The sequence below is a fragment of the Anser brachyrhynchus genome, assembly GCF_964034855.1.
Source record: "Anser brachyrhynchus genome assembly, chromosome: 5".
In the NCBI taxonomy this organism is placed as follows: Eukaryota; Metazoa; Chordata; class Aves; order Anseriformes; family Anatidae; genus Anser; species Anser brachyrhynchus.
In genome coordinates, this window is record NC_137699.1 from 26,545,388 (window position 1) to 26,572,580 (window position 27,193).

General features: G+C 37.4%; 2 protein-coding genes across 4 annotated transcripts in view; one reads left to right on the forward strand and one right to left on the reverse strand.

Annotated features, from left to right (window-relative positions):
- The window catches only part of FMN1 (formin 1), a 211,646-nt gene extending 207,745 nt beyond the window's left edge, over positions 1 to 3,901 (reverse strand). For all 3 annotated transcript variants that reach the window (XM_080595284.1, XM_080595283.1, XM_080595282.1), the window contains exon 1: positions 3,777 to 3,901. The gene's annotated coding sequence lies outside the window, so the exon portion shown is untranslated. The remainder of the gene's footprint in view (positions 1 to 3,776) is intronic.
- A 1,776-nt stretch (positions 3,902 to 5,677) lies between these two features.
- RYR3 (ryanodine receptor 3) overlaps positions 5,678 to 27,193 on the forward strand; it is a 243,221-nt gene continuing 221,705 nt past the window's right edge. The window contains exons 1-3 of the mRNA XM_080595279.1: positions 5,678 to 6,481; positions 15,779 to 15,846; positions 21,736 to 21,866. Of these exons, the coding sequence (XP_080451405.1) occupies positions 21,816 to 21,866 (51 nt within the window). The 5' untranslated portion in view covers positions 5,678 to 6,481; positions 15,779 to 15,846; positions 21,736 to 21,815. The remainder of the gene's footprint in view (positions 6,482 to 15,778; positions 15,847 to 21,735; positions 21,867 to 27,193) is intronic.

The window sequence follows — 27,193 nt, forward strand, 5'->3', positions numbered from 1 at the left end:
AGAAACAACACTTTTACAAGGATCCTTGAGAAACACAGGGTACGAACACTAAGAATTCTGAAGTTATTGATAGCATTCAAAAAATATTGCAGTTCAAAAAAAAAAAAGGCAACTTGATGGGGTCACTGTAGATTTATTTTTTTATTTGATTGATTTTAAATTTGTGGGAATTCTTTTTTACTATACAAAGGGCTAAAAATTTCAATCTTCTATAAGGATAAATTTTAAGTTCTCATATAAATTGAATCTAGAAACAAGGAAATTAAAGTAAATCAATCTTATGCCACCGATTTAAGACATGAGATACTCTTGTAGATGTTAGATTAGAAACAGGTGTGAATCTAGCATGAGTGTAATCAATAAAAACAACAAAAATAAGCATAAGTATAAATCAAAAAGAGACAAAGGAGAAATATACGTCAGAGAAAAATCATAATTTCAAGATTCACAGGATCAGGTGAACATGACCTTGCATACATAACTATGAGAACATGATGTAAGGTCCTAAATGGTCTACAGATTTAATGATATGAATATTGAGGTCAAGAAGGAACAAGATCATGTCCATATTTTCTCCTTTTCAAGTCTGTTTGAAAAGGAATTATTATTGAAAATTATTGAAAAGGAATAATTAAAAATATTAGGACCAATAGCTTTTTCCTTGGCTGAGGACTTAAGTAGATTCAGCATGACAGTATACAATATTTATGACTTTTATTAACTCGAGAAGAAGAATGAGTATTTCACGTCTAGGTGATACGTTATCCTTTTTTTTACTATACTTTCTTTTCCCCCCATCAATCTACTACTGATTCCCCTCTCTCAACTTTCTGTCCTTCTTTCATAGCTTTTTTTTTTTTTTTTAAACTCCCAGTGTATACCACAGAAGGCTCCAATTTGATTAAACTATTTTTTTTAAACCATCTATAGTTACCTATAGTTAGTGGAGGGAAAAAAAAAAAAAAAGCCAATAGTACTAGAAAAGCTTTCCCTCATGCTTAAGTAATAAGTCTAGTTACCCATAACATCAGTTGACGACCATCAGTTTCTTAGTTGTTTGATTTTTATTGTTAACTCCCCTTTCACCAGAAAGCAGAATTGTTGTTTGTTATTGTTTCATGAAGAGTTGAAGTGCTAACTGGTTTGGAATTAATTCACAGTTGGGATGGATCTTTTAGAATTTGCAGTAACAGCTGGAAACAATTGCCTTTTTCACGAAGCATTGACAACATTAAACAAATATCTCATGATTTTCATTGCAACTCACTTCCTTTAAGAACCCATGCTTTGTTTACACTTGGAATATTTTTTTCTGGTGTATTTATTAATGAGATCAAGCATCTGATACAATGGCAAGCAACAATGTCTGTATCACTACGCTCTGCTACATTCTCCTCGGTCAAAACAAGTTTTTATTCAAAATTGGTAGTGTTTAGAAGTTTTGTAATATAAACCACATTTTCCAGACAATCCATACTTTCCCCCCTTTAGTTTAGAAATGAACGATTGCAGCTTGTTCTGAAAGGCTCATCCATAACTTAGTTATTTGTCCCTCAAGTTTACTCAAAATGGACTTTAACACCCCGTCCCCCCCATTTCCAACCAATAAAAAAAGAAAAATTGAAATCACTTGAATTCACTCAAGGTAGTGGCAGATACCTTACCTGTACTATAAGATGAATACCATCTATAAAGGTTTGCTCTTTAACTATGTTATCCTTTGTCTTATACATTTTAACATATTTACAGTCATAAAACGTTTGTGCCTTTTATAAGCAAAAAGAATGACAAAACAGCAGTTTAAAAGAATTTCAGAATATTAACTAACCTCTCTCCTTCCTCAGTTATTCAAGTAACTCCCTTTTAACATCACACCTCTTGATCAAACCAGCAGTTTAGGAAACACAGGACTGAAACATTTATGATTTTTAATCATAAAATTGTAAATTTAAGAGCAGTACTTGGATGTGAGAGTAATAAGTACTTTTATCCACATGGGAGCAAATGGTCTTTTACTTTTTCCGTACAAAAGGTAACACTTGAAGAGCACACTAGCCAAGGGTGTCTGGTGATCTCCCTGTGCCGTGAATATATTATTTTTTCATTGCATATTTACTTTTAATTGATTAGTAAGAACAAGGATGTAGTAAATCAACTGTAAATACTGAGAAACTAAATGCAGAGTATTTCTTCAATAAACTTCAATAAAATTAGAGACTGTAATGGTTTTCTTCAGTGATTATTTTTAAGCGAAACCTTTGCTAGAACATCTACTCATCTCAGGAGTTCAAGCTTTCGCAAATAGTAAGATATACATCAACCTTCTGCTAACACAGAAGTAGCTGCTTTTATACATACAAACATAGACAGTGATGGATCTTCTAAGCCATACAATTTACCAGCAGATTTAGGAATACAGCCTGAGAGCCTTGAATCTTAATCTCCCTTCACTGAAGCAAAAAAAATAAATCTTCTAAGGATTATTTTAAAAAATTAAATCCAAAGGAAGTAATTTATGTAAAATAGTACTCAAGGTAGATCATCATTTTAGAGCCAAACCCCTCCCACCCACCTCCAGCCCTCGCCCCCCCCCCCCCAAAAAAGAGGTCACGTGAAAATAACTTAGAAACTTGCATGTCTGTTGATGTCCTTTGAAATGCTTTCTGAACCCTATAAAGGATTTTTGGTATTTCATGCATTCAGCCCTGTAGCTAGTAAATACAGCATGCAGATGACTGAGAAAAGAGCAAGATATAAAACGCTTGTTAGCAAATATATAAACATAATACGTCTGCCGAATAATTCAGGATGGCTTGTCATAACCCTCCTGAAGCTGACTTCAGAGGGGCAGCTGAAGGGTGAGCGTACCACCAGATAAACGGGTAAATAATAGAAGTGTATGCATAACAATTCTAACAGTGCTGTTATTATTGAAACTTTCCCTATAATACAGTTTCTTTTTCTGAAATCATTAGATCAAGACTAAGAGTAATTCTTTGATTAGTGTGTTAAGATTTCAATAACTTAAAAAAAAATATTACACATAATGTGTGTTTTTCTTTTGCCTACATCAGAATTTTGAGAGTAATAGCATCTGTTGCAAGTCTTTGTTCTTGTGTTTAAAAAAAGCTATTGTTCATTAGGAGGAATTCTAGTTTCTAGGCTGATTGCTATAACGTTGTGTATAAACATTCCTTCTAAAGACAAACAACTCAAGACTGAATTTTTAAGTAGCCTCCAAAGAAAAATAAACTATTTGAGAAAATAACACTGTTGAAATAAAACTTTTAATTAGAAGTATGTTGGAAACACTGTCCAGAGAAGATGTTTTTCATAATGTTCTACCCACAGTATACGCCATTATGACTCACCATTCATAAAAAAAAATAATCACAAAACTAACTCAGTGTCAGTTTTCAGAACTCCATGAAAATTCATTGCCCAATAGTTAACATACTGAGGAGCTATAAAGGTAGACACAGAGCTATAGAATTAATTCCTTAATCCAAATTCTGTCAGTCACTCAATTTAAATACATACATAAGTTTATATATGACAGGACCCAGTTTATAATACCTTAAAACAAATGCAAACCAAACACAATTGAAGTTTAGAAACATTCTCATCCCCCAAATTACAGTAAACCTTGCCATATTTTAAGCATGTTATATAACCTCTTTGCTGGTGTTAATGACTGTTGCTATCTGCTATGTAAAACCTGTATATGAGTGGCAAACCAATAGCCTTGATGACATACACAGCTCTGCAGAAATTACCTCAAAAAGTAGTAGCTTAGCTTTCATTTCTACTTCTTCCTCAACATTCATTTCTCTCCTCTCCAAGTGACTTATTTAGCAGTGGTAAACACATTCTTATGCCTCCAACATCCTTCTGTTTATTTGCATCTAGTAACAATAAATATTTATTGTCAGTGTTTAGTGTAACATGACAGATCAAACACAGGTCAGCGAGTGCTTGTCATCTTTGGAGTTTGTTTACATTTTCTGCATAAGAAGAGACAGTATTAACTGAGCTTATTAGACTGACATATTACAATCACAATTTTCAGAACATGAAGGTCTACATGAATAATGGATATTAAGGTTTTATGCCAGCAGAAGGAAACAATATCTTTTTGAGCATAGAGTACAAATTTCACAGCGACCTATGGCATATAACCAAGGACTTCACAATAGAAATATATTAATGTTTTGCTTCTATTTTCTCTAGTATGTCCATATGGAAAATTCTCAGTAATAGCACACGTTTTATAAGAGTTTTTGGAAATGTGATATGGAATGAGAACTGTTAGGTAAAAGGACCCTTTATTTTTAAGGGTTCATACATAAGTACATATTAAAAAGAAGACTTCAACACCAGCTGGCTGAAAAGCTGTTTTGGTTGTATCCACAGCAAAATGCAATTTAACAACTCAAGTGAGCTCTTCATTCAAGGCGGGGGGGGGGGGGGGGGGGGGGGAGACAACACCACAAAGCCACAACATACAGTCTCTACCTTAATAAAAAAATTAAAAAAAAAACATACAATCCTTGGCAATGATCCATAATGTGTTTTCAGAGACCTCCACCTTACTATAAATGGTTCTGGGATAACTATCTATAACATATACTGTCTGCTTAAACTTGCTAAGGCCTTAATATTTACCATGTTTAAAATATTCTTCCATTTTACAAAAAACTTTAATCTTTCTCCTCTTATTTTACCAGCTAATGGAAGTATGTCAGAGACACAATTACCCCACCCGTTAATTTAAATAAAGAAGTCCTCTTGCAATTATAACGTATACTTCCACCTGAGACCATTTATACATTTAATCTGGTCACTATCACATAACCTTCATCTGACTGCAAGCCCGATTGATGAGTCTGAGACAAAGTTCGTGATGTTTAAAACAAAAAACCAAAACCCTCGTCTTATTTCCTACCCTCTCCCTCCTGCCTCACCCTGCGGTGGTTCTGAACCTTTCCACACGAGGTTCAGGAGGAGCCTGACCCCAGCTGGAGCTGAGCGGTCGCCCTCCAGGCCACTCGGGCAGCAGCGCCTCAGCTACCACAGGAGGCAGCATCGCTCTCGCCGTTCCCTTAGGCAGCTCAGCGGAGAAGGCGGCGTTTAGCGAAGCTCAGAAGAGTTAAGTAACCAGGAATTCACTTATTTTTATTACACGTTTTTAGCGGGCAGGTGAAGCTAGCTCCCTCAGGGGCACGCAGCCTGGAGCGGGCTCCGGCCGGCTGCCCTCAGGAGCGGCGAGAAAGCCGCTTCCAGAGCAGCTCCCTCCAGCCGGACCCGTGGCGGCCCGCAACACGATTATTTTGAATTCAACAGCAGGAGCCCTCCGTCTAAGGTTTAACTGGGATTACGTTGCCAAGCCCAGCACGGTCTAATAGCGCAGAAACTTGACAAGCTTAAGCAAACCTCGTTAAGCACGCGCTTCTTACTCGTTTACTTCAGGGACCTGCTCGGGCCTCCCTGCGGCCAGCGCAGCCGGCACCGAGCCGCCCAGTGCTGAAGGCTGAGCCCGGTGCCGGCGGGCGGCCGGTGAAACCGGCACCGAGCCGCCCGGTGCTGAGGGCAGACCCCTATGGCCGCGGGGCGGCCGCCGGGCCCCCGGCCCCTTCCGACCCCGTTCTTTGCTGCTGGCAGGGGAGCGCTGCTCCCTCGCCCCGGCAAAAAGCCTTTCCAGTGAGGAACTGGGGGCGAGGGGAAGAGATTTCCTCAGGCTCGGTGTGCGAACTCCAGTGCCCGTGCTTTCCTGGAACGAAGGACATAACGGTTTCCTTCAGCGGTGCCCCCAGACAGGTGAGTACCGCGCCTTTCCACTCAGAGGTTTTGAGGCGTTTGGGGTCGGACTGCTTAGGACCAAAAAGCTGCACTCGGCGGCACCGCCGAAAAGACTTCTGTGGTCATTAGGCTGTTTAACGCTTCCAACGTTTATGGCAAGCCTGCTTCCGAGCAGTACTGTACTATTCAGCCTGCACTGTGACTCCAAAGCTAATTAGTCCGGGCAGCTTGTAGCTCATCACAGGACCTGCTGAGCCTGCTGGATTCCGCAGTGTTGAAAAGTTGCAGCTGAGGAAGCGGGGGGCAGGCAGCGTGTGGGAGGGCTGGCATCCCTCCTGCACTCACGGCTGGCTTCTTAAAGCTCGTAATTAGTGGTGAGCCTAACACAGGTGTTCTCAAGGGTCATGCAACAGTGCTATGAGGTTTCATGAACAGAAACACAGAACTAGAAACAAACAAACCAAACAGCAAGCAAAGCAGAATTTGTCTGTACTATTTAGAAAATAGCTTTTTTTTTTCCCGAGTCACTAGATTTAGCTAATAATGCTATAAAGTTAGGTGAGAGTCTAAAAATTATCTAAAAACTTATAGAACTACTTAAAACCGAATTCTGAGGTATGCCAAACTAAAAAATTAAAAAATAGGAATAAGCTTTGGAGACACAAGAATTCAAATTGTTGAGGTAATTACAGACTTTTGGAGTTTTATGGAGCCCTGATTGTAATGGGGATGAGGCACACAGACCAGCCTGGGAATAGTAGAAAGTCCTGTTTTGGCATTGAAACAAAGGCAGGTCACACTGCAATTTTTGTCAGAGAGTGCTTTAATGACAGGTGTTTCTTCGGGACTGGTACTTAGTTTTACCTAGGCTTTGAGTTTAGCTTTGGATAAAACATAGGTTTTATCTAGAGTGCAATGTCTGTTTGTAGTTACAGTAAATAAATTCATTTTCTCTGTATCCATCATAGGAATATAAATGATTAAATTTCATATTTCTAGAGTAGCTTAGCATAGTTGAGCTGAAGTTAGTCCAAAGTGACAAATGAAATGCAAATTTTTTTAAAGGTATTTTAGCATCTTTCATTCAGGTCTTTACTCCTGTATCTTGGGAGTATAATTGTGTAATTGGTTTCTTCATTTTCCCAAGAGGTTGTATCTAATACTTGTAGAATCTTACTGCAAAATTTAATTAAATTATCTTGAACACATTTTCGTTTGTGTCAGTAGAATTTAGATTAATAAATTTAAAATGTCTGCTGTTGAGAAAAAGCATCTATTACAATTGGTGACGAAAGCCTTGTATTTGGCTGGTGAATCACCCATTTAAAGCTGCGGAAAATTAACAAAAAAATGTGACAGTAAACAAAAGAGGTGACATAAATTGCAATATGTTCAACAGAGAGGTGGGAAAGACTACTACTTTCTACAATAAGCAGCAATTATTTATCAATAGACATGTGCCACACCAAAAGGCGCTCTATGCAGCAGAAGTCATTTTACGGGAGAAAATTTTTAGGCCTCTAATTTTTTAATCATGAAGACGTAAGGGAGTACTTCCATGAATTCCTTGTAGGTAATATCACATTTAATACCGAACCAAGGAAAGCATGAACGAAGCACAGCAATTTTGAAAATAGTTAGGCATTTTGTTGTAGTTATATTTTAAGGAAAAAAGAGTTGGATAAAGTAGAATTAAGGGTTAATTTGTATTTAAAGGATCTGTAAACCAAGATGTGGCCTTTTAATGGTTATTCAAAAAGGAATTCAGTAGCTTAGAGATTATTAAGAAGCTCCCAGTTGCAAGAAATCTAGATTACCTGTAGTAACATGATGAATATAGTGATTAAAAAAGGGCAATTAGCAACTAGTTGAGTGACGGTTTTGTAGGCCTTTTCTTATCATATGTCATCTGCCAGATGTTTTTTTCAATCATTAGTGAATTGTTTCCCTATTACATATTTTCAATTTTTGAATTTCGTGAGCAGAATATGTGAGACTTGCACAGGTGAAGTAGCATAACTGCTATTTCTAATACAGTTGAAGTAGGAAGAATCTGCAGAAGGCAGTTCAAGGCTTGTGTGCACTTGTTCAACAAATGTTAGCAGACAGATCCTTTCATATGTACCTATGAAAACGCAGTTAAGGACAGGTAGAGGAGGAGACCTCTGGTGGAGGAAAAATACTGAAGAACAAGTTTGTTACACTGGAAAATTAGGAGATGAAACACAAAGCAAGAGAAACTGGATATTTTACAAGCCCTAGACATGACTCATTTCAAAATTCTGCTGTAAATCTAAAATACCATGAGCACTCCTTGGACTGTCATTGGGCTTAACCCATTTTTTTTCTTGTTCTCCTGAAATAATGCTGTCATGATTTCTGATCCTGGAAGTTCAGAACAAGTTGGGGGGGGGGGGGGGGGGGGGGGGGAGGAATAAATGTTAGATAATGTTAATATCTTCTTCATTTTGAGATCCAAATATGAATCATGTTAAATTTCTTTCCCTATATCATCTTCTGTGTACTTCTTTTTATTTTAAATGCCAGGTCAGGTAGTTTCTTATATGGACACCTAGCAATTTGATCATTATGTGGAGATCTTTACAGAAATAAATGAAAATGTATGAAGGCACCAGCAGAAATTGAAAAACAAGGGTTAAAAACTGGCTTGTAATAACAACAACAATAATAATAAGGAACACTTCACTCAGTGCTCCACTGATTTCAGAGTAACACCTTTAAAAGAGACCAGAAAGCGTGTTCTATCACAAGAGAACAGCACTGGGCACCAGACCCTGCAATGCTGTTCTTTGTCCTGCTGCTTTACCCTGAAAACAGACAATCAAATCTTCAAACCTACTTTTCAGACAAAGGGGAGAAAACACAATGAACACCAGTTTTGCCTAAAAGGTCTGTTCGTACCCTAGCGTGTTGTTGCAGATTAAGAACTTCACCAATTGGAAAGGCCTCAATAGCTGGCATCCCTTGTGCTCAGTGGTGTGCAGCAGTGATTTTGGGCAGGCTGTTTGGGCCCAGTATCTCAAAGCTTTTATGTGAATGTAAGTGAATGAAATCTATGAGAGAGTGAATTTGTTAAATAAAAGTTAGAGATTTCTGTAAATAAATAACACCCAGTAAATATTGTATACCAATATTGTAAATATTGGTATATTGTTATGCATTTTTAATACAACCAAAAAAAAAAAAACGATTAGCAGAAACAATAGAATAGAAAGAATAGGTAATAGTTTAGAAACCCTTTATATGTGTGTAGTGGGTTTACGTGGCAAGGTTTTGGTAGCAGGGGGCCCTAGGGGTGGTTTTTGTGAGAAGGATCTAGAAGGTGCCCCATGTTTGGTAAGGGCCCCAGTGCTGACCAGAGCTGAGCCAATAAGTGATGTTGTTTTGCACCTCTGTGAGAGCATATTTAAGACAGGGAAAAAAAAACGCTGTGCCACACAGCAGCTGGGAGAGTGAGAGGAGTGAGGAACAGCCTTGCAGGTGCCAAGGTCAGTGAAGAAGGAGGGGGAGAGGTGCTCCAGGCACCGGAGCAGAAGTCCCCTGCGGCCTGTGGTGAGGACCATGGTGAAGCAGGCTGTCCCCCTGCAGCCCATGGAGTACCACGGTGGAGCAGGGTTCCACCCTGCAGTCCGTGGAGAAGACCACGGTGGAGCAGGTGGACCTGCACCGACAGAGGCTGCGGCCTGTGGAAGACCCCTGCTGGAGCAGATTCCGGGCTGGACCTGTAGCCCGTGGAGAGGAGACCACGCAGGAGCAGGTGACCTGGCAGGAGCTGCTGCCCGTGGGGGATCCAGGTTGGAGCAGTTTGCTCCTGAGGGATGGACCCCGTGGTACAGACCCATATCTGGAGTAGTTCTTGAAGAGCTGCTGCCTGTGGGCAGCCCACGCCAGATCAGTTCGGCAAGGACTGCATCCCATGGGAGGGACCCCACAGCACAGGGGATGAGAGTGACCGAGAAGGAGCGGCAGAGAAGAAGCGCTATAGACTGACCATAACCCCCATTCCCCAGTTCCCCTGCGCCACTCAGGGGGAGGAGGTGGAAGAGGGTGGATGGGGGAGGAAGGTGCTTTTGGTTTCTTTCCTTTGTTTCTCACTTCTCTAGCGTGTTAGTAATAGGTAATAAATCTTACTATCTCCCTACGCTGAGTCTGTTTTGCCCGTCATGATAATTACTGCGTGATCTCCTCATCCTTATCTCAACCCTTGAGCCCTTTTCATCATATTTTCTCCCCGTTCCTCTTTGAGGAGGGGGAGTGAGAGAGTGGTTGTGGTGGAGCTCGGCCACCCACCCGAGTAAAACCACCACACTGTGCCATTACTAGATTTATTATCAACGTTTTATGAAACATTACCTTTAGAAGCATGGAAGTTGTTAAGGCTACGGAATGATGGTTTGTTTTGAAATGATCGTTAAGACTAATTCATACATAGTCATTTTCATCCTTAGACCTGAATGGTCACTGCATTCAGATTCTTCAATTAAGATCTTCCCAGATGAGGTACATACAAGTTCTCTGTTTAATAAAGGTGAAACGGGTGCTGAGCAGAATGTTTAATATTTCTAGCTGCGCTCCCAGTCTCTGCTACAACCTCACAAATATGTAGCATGTGTTCTCAGCATTAGAAAATAGCTTTCAGAAAGAAACATGATTCTGTTGAATGATGACGACAACTGATGATTGCAAATAGACCTCTGCTCTGACTGTATTGTTAGAGTTTATTGTAGGCACTTTATCAGATTAGTAAAAAAAAAGAAATACAGTAAAAGCAAGGAGCGTGTCATTTCTTGGATGGAAACAGGTCTCTGACTGGTGAGAATAATTAAGCTGGATGTTTATGAAAGCTTTATAAAGAAATAGAAAGGGATGTGTAGAAATGCCTGCCATATTTTTAAATGTAACATTTTTACAAACAAGCATTAAACCTTCTAGAAGCTATCCCATAATCTTTGCACATTAACTTTACACATTCCAAGTGTGAAGTAAGTGGGCCTGTGAGAATTAATTGATGTAGGTATGACTGCACCTGTGGATGCAGACATGCTGCTGTGAGTGATCGGTACAGGCCCGGCAGAAAAGGGTTTCGAACTGTGCTTTTGGTTGAGCTAGTTTGGGAACAGCAGCATTACTAAAGGCACCGTGCTCTCAGTGGACCCCTCTACACCCTGAGAATGCTCTTAGAAACAAACGCAAGAGGAGGGATACCAAAAGCAAATATTCCACAAACATAACAGTGGGGTGTTTTCCTTTCTTCGTAATCCCAGATTTTTACGTTATGTCTCATAAACAGATGAACGCAAACAAGAGCACAGCAGAGGTGAACACACAAGACAGCGGCCGGCTGCTCCTGCCCACAGGGCTGTGGTGTTATTGGGCTGTTGGTGCGGGTTGGGGCCAGAAAGTTTGCCCCAGGGGCGGCAGTGTTGGGCCGCAAGGGGCGAGCTGTAAAGGGCCTCCAAATGCGATGGAAATGGAATCGAGAAGGGAGAGGGAAGGTGCTTGAGTGAGGAAGGTGGGTGAAAGATGGGTAAGGTGTATGTGCGAGGAGGGGGGAAAACGTAACACAGAGTGAAAGCGAGGCTGGGATGGCGGAAAAATGGGTTTGCTTCATGGAATTCACTACAGCAGAGGTGAAGTGTAGAAGAGAAGGGTGCTGCAGGCTCACAGGTGCTGCAAGTTTCGGAATAAAAAAAAAAAAAGGGCAAACAGACTCAAAGAAGTACATGTTCGTTAATAATGCCTCTGAAAGGAGACCTAGTTTTTCCTTCCCTCTCCGTGCAGGTAGTGGCTAGCCATGCAGTGTATTCTCTGAAGAGATGTGAGGACTGAGCCCTGGGAAATGGGCATGTAGAAATATAGAAAGAGCAAAGATGAGATTTAGGGTTGAATTGACGAGGTCTTAGGTAAAACAAGTAGGTAGCAAGTAGAAGGCTAAGCAGGATGTTAGTAAGTATTCGTTTGAAGGTAGGGAAAGGAGGATGAGTGTTATACCTTGAATTAGCCTCACAGTACTTGCAACCTGGAGATGTGCGGTGGTGGAGATAAGATTGTGCTGCGTTGTAGAAATGATGAGGTGCGAAAATCTTGTTTGGACAAAGTCGGATAAGTAAAAGATGGAAAGTGACAAGAGTCAATGGGAACTAAAAGGCCAGTTTGTGCATAGGCTGGGAAATTTGACTGAAAATGGAAAGTAAGGAAAATCAAGTATTTATGAAATTACAGATGTGGGAGAGAACATGACCTGCAAAGTTGCAGGAAGTTTCCCTGTGGATTGTATCTAAGGCCAGATTATTCAAAGGCTATATGTGTACTTAGTTACTGTAATTCATACAAATAAATTTTTCTGAGTACTCTACACTGTTTCCTTAGGTTGCAGTTCTTTAATTGTGAACCAATTTAAGACTGGTTTAGAATTCAGATAAGATTAAAAATATTGCACAATGGCTTTAAGATAAAAAGGGCATTAGCTAGATTAGACTTAAAATTGCAATTAAGTGTGCTCCAAGCATATAACATTTTAAATTGTCACAATGGTATTACATAACGTTTCAGTCATTTTATAGGGAACAGTACTTACACATTCTTGTTTATTACAGATTCTTTTATTAGTGCATGCAAGTAAAAATGTATTTTCAACTTGAATCTTTAAAGGTAAAAGTTTTAATTCTATAATGAATCAAATGTAGGTCTCGGAAAAGATTATTTTTTTATTTATCTTTGCAACTGTATTATAGTTACTACATACAACTGTTCAAATAGAACCTTCAGGTTTTGAAATCTTGTTGTTGTAGATTAACAGAAGATGAGAGGATTTGTGAAGGATATTGTGCCAGACTTGCTTCTGTTCTGTTACTTCTTTCTGAAGTATTCACAAATGGCCAGTACTAGAAACAGGAAACTCTGATGAACTGGCTATTACTTTGACTGAATGAAATGTCTGGTTAGGCATTGGAACAGGTTGTCCAGAGAGGTGGTAGAGTCACTGTCCCTGAGGGTGTTTAAGAAAAGGTTGGATGTGGTACTTAGGAACGTGGTTTAGTGGGTGATATTGGTGGTAGGAGGACGGTTGGACCAGATGATCTTGGAGGTCTTTTCCAAACTTAATGTTTCTGTGATGCTATGACTTATCAGTCTTTATGTAACTTTCTAACTTTATTTGTAAATCTAATATAAATGTTTATAAACATTTTGAATTTATGTTGCTGTTCAATTTGTGTTAGATCTAACTAGAACTGGTAAAGTAAAGACCATTATTATTTGAATAAATAAAGGTTGTATATTGGGTATGCCCAGAAGTGATGCCTGAAAATTATGCAAAATTATCTCTCTGCTTATGACCTTCCCGAAGAACCATTCAACTGACCTGGTGAAATGTCACCTGCAGACATTTTTCTCTTTAAACTTATACATCAGTAATTCTAATTCACTTTGGGAGCTGACTCCAGAAAAGTCAATTGATTGATTAGAATTTGGAATAACGATACTCAGTATGTCGGTGTGACCTTACTTTTCAATCACAGATTTTAGTAGTTGCTGTATATAAATGAACACTGAGAATGTGGTCTTGCAGATGGCTGCTTTGTTAAATATACTAATTATTAAGTATTTTAATTATTGACAACCTATTTTCTTTCATATCATCTCTTTTAATATTCTGTGCATAAGTTGCTGTGGTCTGTAGTCGTGGCTGTTAGTATTAGCTCATAGGTGTGTTGCTCCAACACAACTGCACGTATGTAAAAATGGCAATTGAGAGATGGTTGAAATAATAGTAGGGGCAGATCTGTTTTCATAAATTACGCACATCCATCTCAGTAGTCAGAGCTAGTCAAAATGGACCCCTTAATGTCAAAGTACATACTATGGCATGCAAAACTCATCGTTGGCTTTTGGTGAATGTTTTGAGAAAGCTGAAATTGCGCAAACCAGGAAAGTAACAAAGGCTTGGATCTGAAGCAAGCTGCCAGGGAATCAAGAGGATGTTCATGTGCATTCGAAAGCTCATTTTTTCATATTAGTAGGGGCTATATAATAAGGAAATGATTATTGCTTAATTTTGGTCATTGGGAACAACCAAGGTAGCATGGGGCATAATGCTGTTCTGTCTTAACTGAAATATTTTAGGATTGTTACAAAATATAAGTTGCAATATTTATAAATGGAATTTAAATCTCATTCTCTAAGGTTCCTTGGAAAAACAAATGCGAACTACATTGCTGGTTATTTTTATACAATTTGTGATACACAAGAAAGCAAACCAGCCATTAATATAGACATGGGTTGATTAAAAAGGGAGATGTATGGTATAGTCAGTAAAAGTTTCATAAACTTAGGGTTTATTCTCTTTTTTCCTCCTCAGTATAAGGATAGTTAGAATTTAAGCCCCAAAACAAAATACTGCAGGTAAGTCAGTTTGAAGGAGCAGTATACTACCAAAATACATTTTAAGTTGCTCTGGTCATTCTATCCAGATCACTACTGTCCTCTTTTAAGCACTTTTACGGGACTGGTACTTGACTAGGTTTAATTGGTAATTGCTTGCAGTAGAACCTGTGTATTTCTTAGATGCTTTCTTTCTGTGAGGCTGTGAGTTCTCAAACTGAACTGGCTTTATGTGAAATCACATAGACATATAAAATATAAAATGAATGAAGATGTTCTATATTATCAATAAACTACCATAGCTCAAATTTGCTGTAACTCAAAGTGTGCACTGTTAATTCATTTTATAGAAGGGGTGAATATTGAAATATTTAATAGTCTAATAGCGTGGATTAATAAACGAAATTGTATGTCTCAGATGTTTTGAAATGATTAGTAGTGGTTTTGTTACTACAAAACTAAATTAGTTCAATTCTCTATTGGCTGGTGGCCTGAAATGTTTTTTGCATAATCTTCAGATTGTTCATAAAGTGTGATTTAGTTTCAGTGAACTCTGTTCAAAACATTGAAAATCCCTCATTACATTTTCCTGATTGTTCATTAAAGCAATCTATATTTGTATGGAAGTCCTGAAATTGATGTTTGATCTGTACCAGGCAGTTAAGATTTTTGGAATATCTAACTGGAAAATACCAGACACTTCTAGAACAAAGCAGGCTTAAAAATGTGTTTGTCCGTTTGTCCATATTACATGCACAAGAAGCTGTACTTTGGGAGTTTGGAACAGAAACATGGAATTTCCTATTGGTGTTGTTATGAGAGCAGGAATGGCTTTTGTGATTCCAGAAATAATCTGATTGTATCTAGTAACTTTTTACAAGTTAAAAGACACAAAAACAGCAATCATACTTAATTTTCCATAATTAATTAAATTCTTATTCTATGTAATCAAAATTTACAGTCCTTGTCTTTTATACAACGTAAACTCTAAACTATTTGCTATTTTAAGTGTTGGCTGTAAGGACTCTGCCTGAATTAAGTCTTCCTGTGAAGTTCAAGTATATTTTCCTGTTCACTCCTTGAATTCCAGTTCCAAGCGGAAGTGCACTGCTCTGAATGGTATTTTTGAAAGTCTGATTATTTGGTGTGAGATACTGCATTCTGGACAAGGATGTTTTATTGTTGTATTATAAATTCCTGGGAAACTGATGCGGAAGTTAAAGCCAAATAGTGAAATATTTTTGTTAGTGTTGTGAACTCAGCTTGAGTCATCTAGAATTGGAGATTTTGGAGAGGTTTAATAAAATCTCTTTTAGCAAACTTTGAAACAAGAAAGTCATTCTCGTGTATCAGATTTTTAGGTTTAGAAAGAAACTTGTGAACATTTTCTTTCTTTTTTTCTTAAAAGAAAAATGAGATGCAGTGCCAAAGTTTGTCACATTATAGACTGTAGTTAAAAATGTGTTGAATAGTCTATAATGAAATTGTAAATGAAACTTCCAACATTATAGGTTAAAATAATGTGTGATTATGCTTACCAATTTGTCAGAGACTTTTTATTTTCTTATACCACCAGATGGCAATCCAACATAAACTTTTGAAGATCAGTGGATGAGAATTGATTAGAAGGGAAACAAAACAAAGGTATCTTATATTTTATATAATATACCTCTTATACTTCTTGTTTTCTGGTTTTCTTTACCACATTTCAGTTTCTAACAGTAATAGAATTTCCTGTGTTTTCTGGAGGTTAGGCTAAACTCACAGAGCAGGATAAATTGGATTTCACTTATTTTAGAGGACCATAGCTGTTTGTATGCTCGACTGAAATCTCTTCCTCATCTTTCTCAGTGTTAGCAAGTGTAGCCAGAGGTTTTTCTTCTCCCCAGTAGGATTATCGGTCTTCCTGCTGTCAGTTTAAATACAATTAAATGTTTTGCCAGCAGAGAGAGACGACAGAAGAACACTGTTTTTCATTCTGTTTCAAGATGCCAAACATATTGTGGCACTGAAGTACCGATAACTTCTTATATTATTTTGCTTTCTCTAATTAAGGGGTCAAAGGAAGTCAAGTACTTCTGAATAATTTTTGTTGTAGATACCTGAAAAATTCCTCCACAATGAGGAACTGAGAGATTACTTGAGTTAGAAAATTTGGAAATGGAAATGTTTCTGGACTGCAAAATAATACTGCTTGTTTTAACTCTACTTATAATACCCTGTGGTCAGAATCTTGCCTGTAAGATAATAATAGGCTGCTGTGTGACCATATGACAAAGTTTAAAAAAAAACCACATCTATTACTAAGAATACATCAGATTTAAGGAGTGAAGACCTGAGTTTGTTTCTGGAACCTGATCTTCAGCTCTCACAGACTGCAGTGCTGAGAAATTAAGCAAAGAGAGAGGTTCTGTAATCAGTCTGATGCTTTTGATTAGTAAGTTAAATTTGCATTTAAAATAAAATTTCATTAATTTATAATTTAGAACATATTTTGCAGACCTGTTAAACAATTCTGCTTTGATATAATTAAAAAATTGACTTGACTTGTGTTACTTCAGCTATTTCATTTCAAATGGGGTTGAAAGTTAGGTAAACTTTTCAATCTATGTTGAAGTTGCACTATCTTATATTTTTTATTATAATTTATGTAATTCAACACAATTTAATTGTGTCTTTCAGAGTATAATATATATATATTATATATATTTATTTTTTTTCCCTGAAACTTTTTCATCTAGAACCATTCTGTTTTAGGAATGTGAATTTAAAAAAGAGCATTTACAAGGAATTGTTCAGTTTGGTAGTCTACAGGGTTCCCCTGTATAGAAGCAGGTCCTCATGAGTTTTGAGCGTCATAGTTCTGAGGTACTGCCTTTTCCTCATGCTGAATCTAGTTGTGTTGAAATTTATTGGAAAATTCCTGAACTAGGTCTTAAAAGCAGTACTGATACTATGTTATTGTTTTTGTAACACTATAATACATTGTATTCCTTCATTATTTAGGAACAATTGCATCAGTTTGTTGAAGCTATTAAAAAAAATGAAACTCGGTGCTGCACAGCAATGTATTGACACAAGATACGTGAAAAGACCCCACAAGATTATTTTTTAAAAGGACAGGAAAAAATGTAGATGAGGTTTAGGAATATGTGTAAATTAATAAAACTGTCCTCCCTTTAAATTATTCTAAGAATCTTCTGATGAATGTATTCCTCATCTTGACTAGTTAAGATCCTATGTTTTTCACTGGAAATTGTAATTTAGTTCCTCTAGAGTACACTTACAAACAAAAAGCAACTGGAATGTACGTGCAAATTCTCAGAAGCAGCTTTTTCTACTGTAGATGGGATGTTAACTTGTACTAAGTGCCTGGTATTTGTGAACTGGACAAGTAGTTGAATCCCTTCATGAATGGGATAAAAATGGTCAGCATAGCAAATTTGAATATTTTTGTGAGTTTTGTTTTGTTTTGTTATTTGTAAAGGAAATAACGTGTTTCCTCTTAATGGCTTTTTATACATGTTTTTGTACTTAAGTGAGGCAGAAAGGATGCAGAGATGTGGTTTTTGAGGACCCTGGGGAGATTATGTGGGATTGTCTGCTCACTTTAGACACTAAAAACATCGACTGAAAATGAAAAATAATTCATCATGATTTTTAAAATATTTCTGATATTTTAATATAAGTTGTGGAAGGAAAGCATATTATTGCAATGTCCTGTCTTCAAGCAGTGTTCTTATCTTTTTTTTTTTTTTAAATTTAATCTTTAAATACTGTTGTCAGTGTCCAACGTCAAGCTAAAACACTCTTATGTCTAGTTACCAGTGGCTGTTGATTCTGAGCAGCAAATAGAACAGGTACAGCTGAAACTAGAAGTTGGTGCAGAAACCCCTTTTTAGCAGCACCTAGGTTTTAGTGCTTAGGTCTGTTACTGCCAGTGGAAGATAACGTTGTGACTGCTTACCCAACAGGCTTAGGTAACTGGTGTTGACCCCACTTTTGAAATTGTTGTAAAATAGATTTTTGGCCGGTCTCTGATAGTGTAACTCAATCTAGAAGGTAAAATATACACTGCAAAAAGTGATTTAGATTCAGATATTCCTTTGTTATATAGCTAGATGGTTCTTTGGTTCCTTTTATAAACTTTTATTGCCAGGGTACTGCCACTGTAAAAATTCTGAACTATTGTTTGGTGGCAGCAGTGAAGCTTGCCAAAAGCTTACCTAGAATCAGGAACTCATGTGAAGAGTCAGCCAGAATCCCTTCAATGTGTTGAAAAATAAGCAGGCAGTGTGTTTGTGCTGAAAATAGCAAATTTTCCTTAAATTGTTATAGTTCTTTTAAACTTCGTAGAAGAGGCTTTTTTTGATAGCTTTAAAGTACAGCAGACTGTCCAGAATGTGTTCAGCAGCAAAAGTACCTGAAATAAAGGTTTAAAATTGGTCAATGTGAATAGGATATCATAAAATACATAATGGTTCCAGTTGAGATTGTTTGACCTTTGTGGCTTTCTTGGTGGAATACTTCACCTCACAGTCATCTCCAATAACGCAGAGTCACTATATATGTACATGCTGTGTGTGATGTGTGATCCTTTTGGACTGATTTACTGCAGTGGTCTGAAGTAATTTTCTTTCAGTCATTCAGTCATGGCTTCAGTAAATCTTTTTTTTTTTTTTTTTGTAAAGAAAGATTATTCAAGACAAGTTGGTGTTAAGAAATTTGAAGTGAAAGGCCTTATACTTCCTGTAAATGAGACTTCTGATTAAGTGCAGGGCAGATAATATAAATAATATAATAACTGGACAAGTCTCATTGTCAGAGGATTGGGGAGGTTCTGGAAAAAAGCAGTTATGTCTTGAAGATATACATTTCATTATGCTGTAGTAGGTGAATAGTTTTCTCATTCAAATTATAGGCATTGAACCAAACAGAACAAAGTTGTAAGAACGGAAGTGCTGTGAAATGTTTTTGTAGATCACTTGACAATTTTAAAATGAAGAAATTTTACTAAAATGTTTTGGTTTCTGAAGCAAGAAATTGTTTCCCAAAACAGCTCTCAGGTAACTTTGTAAAACTAAGTATCAAATGAAGAAAAAAAGGGATTTCAAAAAAGAAAACCCTACAGATGAATTTTGACAAGTCAGGGTTTCAGATGTCTCACATGCTGTCTACATGTTACAGTGCTAGAGCTATTATCAGCAGTCATTTTTTTCATATGCTTTGTCTTTGTATCAAACTTTCATAGGAACCATTTTGAATGGATTACTGAAATAAAGAAAAACACTTGAAAAGTTACATATGTTTTTTCTCCTTTCCTTGTGATTCAGGTAGATCGATCTCAGCTCTGCATGTTCAGAATTTACTATCTGAAAATCTTACTCTGTTAACAGGAATAAAACATGACCAGCAGATGTACCGCATTACATTGATTTCTATTTGTGAAAGAACACTTCTACGTTTTGTGAAATCTTGTAATGAGTCTTCTGACCTGCACTTGTTTTCTCAGGATTTTGAGTATTTCTTGTTTATAATCTTCCAAAGAAAAGTAGTATGTCTGACAGGGTGTCTCTTGTAAGACCTAACACAGGAGCTATCCCTGTATGTGTAGATTTTGCTATGCAATATGTGTATCAAATCCATTCTAAATGATACGTGCTTACCCATGTGTTTACATAGTTAGGTCCCTCTGCCTCATCTGACTGAATTCTGCTGGTTTAAATATATTCTTTTAGTAAACCTAAGGAGGATCTATTGAGTTTTGCTCTTTGTATTTACAAGGAAAGGGGAGAAAACAATCTTTCAAAGATGGCTGGAATTTAAAAGAACAAAAATCAGAACACCAACCAAATCAATTCTCTGGCACTTATATATCCTGTAAAAACATTTTTCTGCCACATTGCTTCTGTCATGGACAAAGCAGTATTTTTTTTGTGCTCACCACAGGAAAAAATTATGGGGTGGGGGTGGAGGATTAGATGGGTTGGCAGGGCTCTAGGTAGCCTGACTCACTGTGTTGTGTAGAAGCTTTGGAGTTCCTTCTGTTGCTGAGTAATGGGATTGTCGTATTTTTGACAGAGTTTCTTGAGGTAGTGAGAGTAAAACACTTCTCAAAGCATTTTGCCCTTGAAGAAGAGAAATTTTTGGGTATCTCATGGTTTGGCTTCTGTTAATGTTTAATAAGGGAAAAATCAGAATTCGGGGGGGTGATGGGGAGGGAGGGGAGGAAGGCAGTGTGTTCTGGGTCCCATGGCTGAAGGACAGTTGTATATAAACATATTTACTAGTGGACATAGTACATATAGTTTCATTTTTCACTTTGCTACTTTTGTCCTTGTGGTCCCAAGAAAGTTGTTTTTTGCTTACCTTCATGCCTCAGTTTCTTACTTGTAAAGCAGAAACATGCTTTTACTCAGAAAAAAGATTGTGTATGTACAGTAATCTTTGCAAAAGCATGTAGCCATGTAAATGGACGGCTCAGATTTTGGGTAAGGCTTCTCAAGGATGCAGTGTGTGGGTAGGGTGTGTTTGCAACCTTGTCATGAAATGCAAGATCGTGTACTAAATTACTTGGCTAAAGCCTCATTAATACTCTTGTCTCCTCTTTCCTTGCCTTCTTTCTCTTTTCCTCCTTTCATCCCAGCAAATTCTCTACCAGAGGTGATATATACGTTTTTTTCGCTTGCTCATTTGCTGATGTTGAACTAAATAACTAGCCGTTTTCATTAATAACAAATTTCTTCATTGTTTATCTTGAATTTAAAGTTATTCTAAATTTTGTTTTAGCATGAGTGCTTTATAGGTATTGAACTAAATTTATGCTATCTTCTATGTATATTCAGGTGCAGTTTTGAAATGCTACAAACAAAATCCTTCTGGTCCTTAGGGTATTTGTTTAAATGCCATTTAAAAGGATAGCACAAATAACTACACATAGTAGGTTCAGATCATTAAGTTGTTTTAGAAATCATATTTGCAGCTGCTTATGCAGGGAAGCAAAAAAATGGTAGTTATTGCAAGCAAGCTGGAAACATCTGCTGTCAAAATCAGCTTGTCCTGTGATCAGCTTGTCCTATGATGATTTACATCCTTCTACTGCACAAATCAGTGGCTTCACAGTTGCCAAATTTGATACATTTCAGTGCAAAATTGGTTACCCTGATCTGTGAAAATGGAAGTGCAAGCTCTGCTTTCATTAACACTTCAGCATTATTGCTGTTGTGACCAAACAGTGTCTGCGAAATAAAAATGAAATAAAATAAAGCAAATCTCCACAACCTAGTGATGCATATAATGCATCCTGCAATACCTTAACAGTAGGGTGGTGGTGTGCTTTTTTTTTTTTTTTTTTTTTTTTGTGCCTGTAGGGTAGAGAGTAAAGAGCGAAAAGGAAAAGGATTGCTTGCTCTGAGCTGTAAAAGCAGCGCAGTTGGTTCTGGCAGTGAGGGGGTTGACTGACAGTCTGCAGTGCAGTGGAGTTTGCTGAGCTCCCTATATGGCTGTGGATTAGCTATATGCTAATACTGATAGGAGAAGAGGAGCTGTACTGAGCGCAGTGAGCTGCCGGTGGAGGCGAACAGAGTCTTAGCAGAGCTGACTCCTCAAGAGCCATGGCTGAAGGGGGTGAAGGAGGGGAAGATGAAATACAGTTCCTACGAACTGTAAGTATCTGCTTTTTATAGGCTATGTAGTACATGATTTTGTGTCTTGCGTCTTATTCCTTTTCTGTTGTATTAAAAATAAAGTGTTATTTCTGTGCTGGGCTTTGCCAAATGGGGGAATCGATTTAGTCAGTGGAAAAAAAAAAGCAAGAATATGAGCTTTAATAGCATCAGGAATTCTCAGTGTATTCTTCCTTGAATCTGCTCAATAGCCAGTTTGGTATATGGAGACCTATTTCCGCTGTAACCCCCTGTGTTTGAAGCATCCCTGTCAACTTTGTACTTGGGTTTCTAAATGTAGCATGCCAAATATCTGACCTCTGAAACTTCTGTCTAGGTTAGATTTCACTGACATTAACAGAAGCTTTGCAAATAGGAGAGCCTGAAAATGATGAATAAACCAAGCAAGCCCTTGATGACCTCTTCCAATAAACATGCACACAGAAGCACATTTGTGTATAGGGAATACCAACAGATGTCGATGTGGGGGCTCTGCAAATATTCTGGGGTCTTTTCTCTGCTTAAAAGAGGCTTATTTTAAAAGGACCTAAGGATTTATTTGGGAAGGGGTGTTAATTAGTGAAATAGCTTTCACTCGGTGTAATTTTCTATAAAGAGCCCTCACACCATTCTTTCCTAAGGCTTTACACAAATCGAGTATGACAACCAATTTGGACTTTTACGCAGTGTTCCTACATTAATTTTTGGAAAGAGGATAATGCCCTTTTCATGTGTCATTTTGTCTCACCCATTATTTTTACCCTGCATGACTAAGAGTGTTTTGTTTTGTAACTAGCATGAAAAATGTATGTATTCCCTCTCTCTTTCCATACTATCTTCACATTCATCACAAATAATGTTCCAGAAGGTCTCCCTTAGAGTTGAAATAACTTTAAAAGGATAAAGTCTCTAAAATAAGATGTGTTAAGGGCCCAAAGTAGAAGACGGCAAGCCTGATTTCTGTGAGGCTGGGAAAATTTATTTCTGAGAATAAAAGATTGGAGAGTGGTGAAGGTTGCTGCAGCTGATATAAATTGTTCAGGTGTGATGAAGTGTCATGAGCACTTTTAAGCCTGTGAGAATTTCGTGGTAGGGGGAGATGGATAACCACAATGAAGAATCCTTTCCAACATCCTTCCCTCTGACTCCACTTCTTACAAAAGTATCTGTATTATATAGTAGATTACTCCACCTTTAGGAGGTGGTGCTTTTATCTGAGGCTGGAGCTTTAAATGAATATCCTTCATCTTTTCACTTCCTAAGATGTTGCCTTAACTGAACAGTCTTCCTCAATGATGAAGTGAGGCACTTTGCCTGTTTATAGGTAGCCTATATGTGCTACGTGAGATGGCAATTTATGCAGCAATTTATGCTGCTGTGACCCTTTCTCATGCTTGTAGAACTCTATTGCACTTCTACCCAACAGATAAACAGAGATGGGGACAAAAAGGAGAAGCGGCAAGCGAGACTATGCAGAAATGTTTCTTTTACTAGGTGTTAGGAAATCTTTTACAGGAAAAAAAAAAGGTGTCTCGTTTTCTTTCTTGGGAGCCCCAGCTTCTTTCCTGTGAACAGTCCTATCGGTTACCGTTGTCTCCTTCTGAGCTACACCTTCATGGAGAAAAGATCAATCATTTCACAATAATAAATTCTTCCTTTCTTAGTACAGGTACCAAATGCTACAGTGATGTAAGCTTTCAGCACTTGTTACTTACAGGTTTTATTGCTGCCTAAACACTGTATTTGTATATACAAACATGAAGTACAGTAGCTCTTTAGAACTCTAACAGGGAAATTCCTGACTGATCAGGATCATTCCCAGAGAAGAATATTTTGGGGCATTTGAATTGTTAGTGAATGCTTTTCAGGCTTGTGTAGCTGAATCTTTTGAAACTGTTGGTCTCCCTTTTCATAGTTTTGCATCTGTAGGGAGAAGTGCTTTAGGATGTTATAAAGACCACATTGCTGTCAGAGATAACTCTTTATTGGTAAGGTATAAAAGGAGATTAAACTGCTCTTGTTCAAAAAAATATCCTATGGTATTTTTTTTTTGAAAGAGCAGAAGAATTAACTCTTAAAATGATACCTGTATTTATTTCTAGGGAGCAACAAACTTGTGGACGTATTTTTAAATTTTGATGGCAATCTTTTCATTATCACTTTCTGCTCCAAAGCATTCCTCAGATTTGATTAATTTGGCAGCAATGGGGATGACAAAAAACTTGAGAACAAGTTCCAGAGGAGAGGATGAGAACACTTCCACTGTTGTCATTGTTGTAGTAGTATGTATTCAGTACGCATTCAGTCCCAGTTACTGTGTAAAGCCTTTAATGTACAGTGATACTATTTAAAGGAAGATAACTGCCAATAAATTGTAATTCCCTTTTTTTTTTTTTTTTCCCTGACCTGTAAGTTCAGGATGAAGGAAATATAGAAACACACACTTTTTCCTTATACTGCTACCTTGCTGCTGTGTCTTTGTTACGAAAGCTTTTTTTTTTGATGTTTGTTTCTTTAATGATGCTTGGAATTATTCCTCTAGTTTATAGTTGGTGGCTTTCATCCAGATTTGACTCCGGGTATTCAGTGTATGTGCGCATGCTTGTGTGGCATGGATAGAAGGGAGAAGCAAAGCCCTTGATTCATATGCATAGTATGCAATACTGATATCTCTTAGTTGCCTGCCCTGGTAACATTTGTTCTTTATGTGACTTTCCATGAGTTGTTTATTTGTTATTCTTCCTAAGGTACGAATACATGAAAAATTTATGATAGTAACGTATCTACAGCATTAGTGACAACAGGTATGTTAATTCGTGCTGTTTTGAGGTAACATGTCGAAGGCTATAGAGAGAACTTTGCTACCTTTGGCAAAGTGGACAAATGAGTGTAGAGCATTCTCATTCAAGCCTTTCCTAGCTACTGAGACTTAACTACTGTGACAAATTGGCAGTCTCTTCCTCTGTGGAAATTGTTCTCAAGTTCTTTGTCATTCCTGCTGCTGTGAAATTAATCAAATACGAGGTGATGCCTTGGAACATACGGCTTTCGTGTTCCTCCATCAGGAATACCTGCATAGTCACCCGCTGACAGAGAGCATGAGTGGAGGTCACCCACACCCAAAGTACAGGAAGTATAGGAACACTTTAAATGTAATGAAGCCTGCCAAAGTTACTTCCTAGCTTAGGGTCTGAATTATGGTGATGACATTGGTTAGTTGGTGACAAAGGCCTTTACACTTGATTCTTTTTGGACTCTTATTCCTTTAACAGTTTATGTCAATGACCTAATTTTAAACACTTTGATAAATGCGTCTAATCATCTAAACATTTACAGACAGGAATGGGACATTGTTTTCTGTCATAGACATGTAGTTATCTGCAATAATTAGCAGAATACTGGTTTTATGAAGATCTGGAATAGAATACATGGATTTTCTTTTTTTTTTTTTTTTTTCAAGATCTAGACCATATGCATAATGAGTTTACAGATTTCTTTTCAGTTTTTTTTTTCCTTAATTACAGAATCAGAATCAAGGAATGTCTTGGGTTGGAAGGGACCTTAAAGATCATCTAGTTTCAACCCCCCTGCCGTGCGCAGGGATTTTTGATCATTTGGATGTTAAATTCCTGTTCAGACTCAAGATAATTGGATGGTTTATCTAATTTTATATGTGGATACATTTTCCTGTCTATATTTCTTGAAAATGAGGTTCTCTGTTGTCCAGATGTAGATGAGATGGGAAGTGATCTCAATTTTACAATATGAACTCGATTCAGTAAAGTACGAAGTTTCTATTAGTAGTTAATTACTGGGGAAATACGGGAATTGTTCTTGGTGAGTTGCGCATTATTACATTTATATACAAGTGATATAGAATCTAATATATAATGTAAGTCACAAAGGCTAAGAACACTTTAAGATCAAATTAATGGAATTTTCCCGAAGCTCCTTTGAGGGAGCTGGCACAGGTTCTGCTGCTTGAACAGCTGAATGTATTCCATGGTATTGTCTTCAAATTAATCAGGACATTTGTCTGGTGTCACTGAAGTGTACTGCATTTCATGATGCATTAGTTGTCCGTTAGTCACTTCCTTCTAGGAAAAAGAGTGAAATGGAAGAAAGAATAATTTTATATAAAATTTGAGTTACTTCTAAGAATAGATATGTATTAGGAGCTTCAGTGACTTTTTGAATTAAATGTTTATGTATCTGTGTGTTTATCTCTGTGTATTAAATCTTTCCCTTCTCATCATATTGCCACAACTTTTAACAACTGTAAGTGTATACTCTAAGAAAAACAACAAAATTAAATTTCTGTTCTATGTTTCTTCCACTTATTTTAAATAAGTTATTCAATTACATTTCTTTTTTTCTTAAACTTTATAAATAGCTATCGTGTTAATAAACAAGTCACTGTTCTTGCCTTTCTTGTCTTCCAGTTTCTACCATAGAAATCACACCTAATTTTATTAATTTATCCAGAGTTAAGTTTCTTGTAGCATTCTTCTTTGTAAATAGTGTTGCTCTGATTATTTTTACCTATTGAATTGCCATTTCTACTCACTGCATGTGTTCTCAGCTAGATGAGTAAGTTCGCCCAGTTTGGCACTATATGCAAAACTATTACCTTATAGTTATTCCTTGCTTGGGAGTATTTCCTTGTGAAAGATCTGGGTAATATTTTGTGATTGAGGTTGATAATATGACAGATTTTGCCAGTGCTGACATTGTGCATCATATGCTGTAGTACACCGTGAGTGATTTGTTTTTGATGAAATACAAAGACAGGACCTGCAATCTTTCAACCCTTTTTAAGGCAGGATTTGAAACAAAAGCTCTACCACAGTATAAACATGACAATCATGCTTCAGCCTGTATAGTGTGTCTGGTTTTAGCTCTGGACATGCAGGAGTAGTGACTATATCTGTGTTAGAGCTATTTGATTCATTTGTAACAATTAATCTCTCTTCTGGGGTGAAATTGTCTCATTCAAGCAGATATTTCAGGCTCCAGGCAAGGAACAGTTCTTTGGGGAAAATGCACCACGTTTAGATATAAATTGAAACACATTTCTTAAGTAGTTTGATACATTTCGTATGATGAAAGTTGTTTGAAATTTATTTAATGACTGGAATTTTGTAGTTCCTGCCCAGGAAAAGATGGATAAATGATGTAGTCACAACTGCATTATAAATACATAGAATTTGACATCATTTGTCTTGATGTACTTGGATCTTGCTTGTTTTCTGAGTAGAGATCTTGTGATTTGTTCTGAGCTTTTGGTACACATGCCAAAAAAATAAAATGTTTGTGCCCCCAAATCT